This window comes from Chiloscyllium punctatum, chromosome 22 (genome assembly GCF_047496795.1).
Source record: "Chiloscyllium punctatum isolate Juve2018m chromosome 22, sChiPun1.3, whole genome shotgun sequence".
Taxonomy (NCBI): domain Eukaryota; kingdom Metazoa; phylum Chordata; class Chondrichthyes; order Orectolobiformes; family Hemiscylliidae; genus Chiloscyllium; species Chiloscyllium punctatum.
The window spans coordinates 58,514,942-58,521,940 of NC_092760.1; the positions used below are offsets into that span (position 1 = coordinate 58,514,942).

Genomic DNA, 6,999 nt, shown 5'->3' on the forward strand with positions numbered 1-6,999 from the left:
TGCAAAGTAATGCTGACCTTGATTGATCAATGGCACAAGATTCAGATTCTAAGAATACCTCATGTAGAAGTGTGAATGATGGACGCAAAAAAACTGAGCACATTATTTGGATGAAGTAATGGATTTTATTGATCACCATCTAGATCTGGGACTGCTTAAAACATGTAAAGTAGAAAAAAATGTCCATGTTCTTGCATATGCATTACTCACTGGTCAATTCAATGAGAGTTGATCAGTTGTGGAAACAAGATGGGATTTTGTTGTGCTCCCAGTGACTTCTAGTTAGCATCTTGGGCAAAATTAACATAAAAAATGTAACTTTTAAAATAGGTTGTCTTCTTTTAACCTCAAATCTAATAGGTTGTACAACATCTGGAGCAACAAAAACAGACGCAGCAGGTTCATCCTCCAGCAGGACCTAATGGAGAACTCCAGTTCCATCAAGGTTTGTAACTTGCTGTTAAGATCATGTGACCAATAAATCTTTGCTTCCTTTTGCATAGCCCGTGTATAAATGGCTATTTAATCGTCTGGTGCAAAATATTCTTTCATCTAGTATGGAGGGTGCTAGCTATGAAGTGAGGTTGTGTAGATTAGGATTATTATTGTAAGGAAAATGGAGGTTGGGAGGTGGGGAAGACCTGATTGAGGTCTACAAAATCATGACAGGTATAAAGTTAAAAATCACACAACACCAGGATATAGTCCAACAGGTTTAACTGGAAGCACACTCCTTCATCAGGTGATAGTGGAGGGCTCAATCCCAACACAGAATTTATAGCAAAAATTTACAGTGTGATGTAACTGAAATTATTCTCTGGTTAGCTGTCAACAATGGTGATAGCTAGACAATATGTTGAAGAATGCAACTTTTTTAAAAAAAAAGGTTTTGTGATCTACCCCTGAAAGAAGTGAAACTATCACTGTATTCTAACAGATGAAAGGCTTAACAGACAATCAATTTTTCAATGTATAATTTCAGTTACATCACACTGTAAATTTTTGCTATAAATTCTGTGTTAGGATTGAGCCCTCCACTATCACCTGATGAAGGAGCGTTGCTCCGAAAGCTAGTGTGCTTCCAGTTAAACCTGTTGGACTATAAGCTGGTGTTGTGTGATTTTTAACTTTGTACACCCCAGTCCAGCACCAGCATCTCCAAATCATGAGAGGTATAGACAGGGTGGACAGCAAGAAGCTTTTTCCGAGAGTGAGGAAAAATTACTAGGGGTCATGAGTTCAAGGTGAGAGGGGAATCATTTAAGAGACATATGTGCGGAAAGCTGTTTATGCAGAGGATGGTGGGTGCCTGCAACGCAATGCCAGTGGAGGTGGTAGAGGTGGCACAATAGGGCCATGAAAGATGTATCTAGACAGACACATGAATGGGCAGGGAGCAGAGGGATACAGATCCTTGGAAAATAGGCGACAGGTTTAGATAGAGGATCTGGATCGGCCCAGGCTTGGAGGGCTGAAGGGCCTGTTCCTGTGCTGAAATTTTCTTTTGGTTGTTAGTGCAAGCCCACCATTCTGCCAGCAATACTTGAATGCCTGTGATACATATTTTGTTATGTTAATTTCCTCTTTTTTTTCCCCTATTAACTGACTGATCTTGGTTGTTTTTCATGTTTGTTTTCTTAGAAAAACAACAAGCAGCTCCTCCCGGAAATATGCAAGCTTTGCCTCCAGGCCATGATCAGCCCCAAGGTTTAAACCAGCCAGCTCCTGGTCAGGATCAACCTCAACAATAATCACTATGCCTCCAGGATTTGGGCTAGCATATGAGTTCCTGAATGGCTTTTTGGGTCCAAATGATCATTGCTCCAATCCAATAATTTTTTATTGCTGTTTATTCCTGTTAAAGTTGCACATTATGCAGAGACCACTGTCTGTAAGCATTTTCTTCAAGGGGGTTACTGAAACACTCGTGCAAATATTTCATTATCCAACAAAGGTGATTTACTTATGATAGTGAGCAGAATTCACTTGAAACCCTGAACAGAGATCTGAGATTCACTTGTAAATTATAGTAGAACAGAATGGCTGCAACTGGGTTGTGAGCATTTGGAAAAATATTTTCATCCTGTGGTTGGTATGATTCCTTTATGGGATGTTGGAGAAAATCCTTAGTGTATTAATAATTAAAATTGAGATGGTTCTTGGGATTTAAAAAGTAGCTAAGATATTTGGGTTAGTATTTTAGGTTTGTATGTAGAAAAGCTAATCATTTTATTTGTGAGGCATTGTGTTCAAGATTGTTGAGTATGATTTATTGCTGGTCTCTCTTCTTGGCTTTAGCTAGTTTAGCTATCTTCAGCTGCAATTAATCTCACTCAGTCTTAGTCTTCAATGCCATATCTTGGCCAACAATATTTGGGAGTGATAATGTCAGCTGGAAAATAGTGAGAGGGTGGGCTTTTATTGCAAGTGCTTACACTTTCAATGCTTTTTTTTTTACAAGTTTGATTATTTTGAAACATTGATTCATCCTTTTGTTGATCATGGCTTTTGATGGATATCCAGTGTGCTACTCATAATTGTGTTTGGTTATCAAAGTATTTTTGGTACTTCTTTTAACCTTTGATTTGTTACTAATTACCCTGCCAGTCTGAGGACTGGAGACAATCCTCTCAGTGGAAGTTCTGTGGACCGTCTCTTTCCATGGTTTTCCCAGGTTGGATTTAAATTCACACAGTTGCCATAGCTGATATTCAAGTCAGTTGATAATCCAAAAACAATACAAAAATGCTAACTGGCTGTTATGAGTTGCCAATTTGCAGTTTCCAATTCAGCAACTGCCAGCCCGTTATTTTACTTCATAAAAGATGCTTATTAATATCTCAATACATACATTTTAAGGTAACGGTAACTAGAAGAACTGCTCATCATAATGGATATGGGTATTCTGTTTTAATGTTGGACTGATTTTACTCCTGAACTTGTAGGGTTTTAGGTTCTTGGCATTTCAGATTTGTTAAAGATCACCAACATTTACTAGCTTGTAGTAATGCATCAACATGCATAATAGAATCACCAAGTACAAAAGATAAGTGTATGGTCCTCGCCAAGATGTATGCTGTTTGTATAGGAGCCAATGCCCATTTGCCTTCGTTAGCGTGGTTTGGTCTACTTGGATACTTAACTTATCTGCCACAGTGGGAATGCTGATTGCCATAATGCACAGATAATAGATGTGTAGTCACGAATTGAAAGTTGCATTTTATCACATGTAAACTGTTGGTTGAATAATACTGAAGATCTGAAGATTGTAGACTGATTTTATTTCAGCATTTTAACAGATTTAGTTAAATTAAAAAAGCTGCTTCTCACAGTATTTGCATTCTGACAGACGAGTTGTCTTAATGAACCTCATTGTTTGACTTAACTGTAACAATGCAATGATGATTTTATTATATGGGTAAGGATTTGCAATGCAATCTCCTCTCAATGTGTTAGGCTTAGCTGTGCCGTTTTGGAGAACGATCAGTTGAAGTCCAGCTATTCTGCCACAGGGATGTGGTTTAAAATGCACACAGGTCAGTTTCAGAATGGTGCTGGCAGAAACGTAGAAGATGGTCATCCTTCTTAACAAAAGATGCCGCATAATGGCCATAAAGTAATATTTGAAGTATGTTTGAAATTTCGGAATTACACAAATGAAATATTGCAGATGCTGGAGATATGAAATAAAACGACATGCCAGAAAACCTCCAATCTGGCAGAAAGAGGAACAGAGTTAATGTTTTAAGTCCAGTATGATTTCCTCCAAATTTAGGAAGGATAGCAATTTTTATGCTGTTAAAAAGATGATGAGTGGGATCATGTGGAACAGAAGAGAATATCCGGGATATTTGTTCTTGTAGGTTTGATATTGCTGCCATAAGTGGCTGAACTGAGTTTGAACTGTTGGCATGAAACACTTAAAAGCTAGGAGCATCTTGAGTGAGAATAAGCAGTTGGTAGACGGATACCTTTTTGAGAGCAGAGGAAACTATGAAGGTGACACATGGGACAGTTGAATTGACAATTCAAAACACTAGACTTAAAATGCTTGTTGCCAGGAATTGACACAGTCTTTACCCAAATTTAAATACTAAGTGATGCACTGGGTTGAATTGTAACCTCTAATCTTGAAGCCTGGACTTCAGTCCACCAAGGCTGGAGACCATCTGGTCAGTGAAAGTCCAATGTAAAATAAAGTTGGTAATTTGTCTGAATTTCTAGTAGGTAGTTTTTATTATGTGTGGATTCACAGCACACAATTGCCCCTACTGTAATACTTTTTGGCACTCCTAATCACTGGCTGATGTTGGAAATATATAATGTTACATAAATATAGCCAGTACATTGAAGTGTCTTTTGAGTGAAAATATACATTTTCAGACACACGGGGGAGTCCTCTACTTTGAATCTAACTATATTGCACCTGACCTGGGGAATGCTTAATATTGGCACTGAGTATCTAAACTTGTAATGTGTTAAATAACTTAGCATCACATATTTCGCCTTGCTAAGTATAAAACTTTAAGTTATGAAAATGCTGTCTTTGATCTGGAGTTGAAATGCCCTTCAGTTTATTTGTGTAACATATTCAACATTTCTTGATTTAAGAAATACAATGTTTCATTGTCTACTTACCAAGTAAAGCCTTTCCAAAGAGATATCTGCCACTACTATGTGTACAGGTATTCCATCGCATTTTGAAATCTGTTAAGCATTTGTATTCAAACTTAAGTTTATTGTCTTGGCTCCAAAGTATAATTTCTGAGTACGTATTTTAAAATGTGTTGTTAATGTGTTTTTATTTGACTATTGTCCTGGTTTTGTTTTGTGGTGCAATATTTGTTGAAGAAATTGTTTAGGTTCTATTAATTTCTTTGTAAGATTGGTTTATAAAATAATTGCATTTGAGCATAAAGCAAAATATTTAAATTACTTATACCGTTTCTTTTTCAATAAGCTATTAGTAACTTCTAAAACATATTTTGGTCCTCAGCACTACACCAGGCCAACTAAATAGCAAATGCAAAATGCGGGTACAGACAGCTACACATTCCCATTACCAGCAGATCAACACACAGATCTATAAAGTAATCAAATCTAGTTGCTTTTGAACAAGTAGGCAACTAATGGAAGGAAGGCTCTGTACGAACATCTCCAATCTCAACAATCGTGAAATGGATTACACTTGCTTTAAAAAAACAAGGCTAAAGTGGTTATAAAAATCTTCAATCAAATATGTCAATTGATGATCCTTATTTATTTCAGCTTGAGCTTCCTACCTTCACAGATATGTGTCCAGCTGGTATAGTTTCATCCATATTAAAATTTATCTTGTGGCAGCCGCGTATGATTTTAGAAATAAGAGCATGATCAGAGAAGTGATGTTCTTATTACGTGGAGCCAGCTTGAGGAGCCTCATGACCACCTCTTGTTTTATGTATATCACATTTCTGTATTTAGTGCATTTGGCAGTTTTGCAAAGTATGCGGGTTTTGGCAATGTTAGGATATTTGAATACCTATGTACCAGAGCTAGGTGTTTCACCAGCCAAGCTATAGGTTATCAAGTGGGCTTCTGAACAGCGCTGTAAAAGGTTGTTCAAGTGTTTGTTCCACTAAATAAAATCAATTCTCTCCAGCTTGTTACATTATCATCAGCCTGCTCCTGAACATGGGAACCTAATTAGAAAGCAAAATCACCTGATGAACTACCTACCTACCTACCTAGTTCTCTTGGTCATCCATTCCATTCATGCCCTATAACATGCTATTCATATATATGCGTCCAATTAAACCTGTTGGACTATAACCTGGTGTTGTGATTTTTTTAACCATATAATCCTCAGCCTTGCAGATGCACCATGATGACTTCAACCACTACTTGAGCTTTGAACCCAGAACTTAGGTTTCTGTTGCTTCCTGCGGATGTGCTAATTCCTAGGCAATATTAAGTGTTAATGACGACTGTCTGTACACAGCAGAATTGGAATTTCAAGGAGTTGCCATAACTTGAGCTTAAACTTGACCTATTTAATACAAACTGGAGATGAGAGTAGAAAGTAGATTTACTCACCCTTACGCCCCAATCATCTCCCTCTCCTGCATCTACAAATTAGATACTTGAGAATAGGAATTAATTAATAGTGTTGAAATGTTTTTTTTAAAAAGAAGACAAAAAGCACCTCCTGCCCCTCCTAACTCAGTCTTCAAAATTCAAGCATTCTGTTCAAGTTTTACCCAATGATATTCATTTTGGATGTTATATTTAAGTTTAGAAACTAGAGTTATCAAAAATAAACTTCAAGTTCACTTAATTAATATTAACAGTTTTCAATTTGAGTGACATCAGTATCATTTTGCTAACTAAATGTTAGATTCAGACATTGTTACAGGATCTGAGTGTTTTAAGAAAAGTAACATAGCTTATCTTGGTATCAAAGCCACATTCAGCATAATAAGGCATGGAGAAGCTGTAAAAGTGAAATAAATCAGACAGTAAAGGGGAAAAATCTTTCCAATACCTGAGTGTAATTTACACTTCAAGCTCAATACCATTCAAGATACAAAGTAGTTCACTTAATTGGTGCAGTCTCCCAGTATTGCTACCATATGTATTATCTTCAGAATGCACTTCAAGCTCTCCAAAGGCTACTAAGCCAGCACCTATCTCCTCTTTGCCCTTTGTTATCTTGGCTTATTGATAAAATTGTCATAAGAACAACACAATTTCCAAATCATACACTACTTTATCTTTCATAGCTGCATTCTTCCTTTGTTGTTTGATCAATAGTGTACCCCTTATTTAACTCCACTAAAGGAACACTATCACCAAAAGGACAAGTAATTTTCAGAGGAAGGCTAATCATCCTGTTGGGTGAATAAGTATGACCTTAGATTGTTCACATACTGAGAATGAAAACAAAATAATTCCAGTGTGATTTGTGGTGGTTAGTAAATGTGAAATGTATAATAAGCAGCACCAGCCTTAAAATCTTCA

The 6,999-nt window shown here is 36.9% G+C and overlaps 1 protein-coding gene across 2 annotated transcripts in view; it reads left to right on the forward strand.

The window, feature by feature from the left end:
• The window catches only part of nucb2a (nucleobindin 2a), a 71,319-nt gene extending 67,102 nt beyond the window's left edge, over positions 1-4,217 (forward strand). For both annotated transcript variants that reach the window (XM_072592400.1, XM_072592401.1), the window contains exons 12-13: positions 361-445; positions 1,642-4,217. In XM_072592400.1, the coding sequence (XP_072448501.1) occupies positions 361-445; positions 1,642-1,751 (195 nt within the window). In that variant the 3' untranslated portion in view covers positions 1,752-4,217. The remainder of the gene's footprint in view (positions 1-360; positions 446-1,641) is intronic.
• The last annotated feature ends 2,782 nt before the right edge of the window (positions 4,218-6,999 follow it).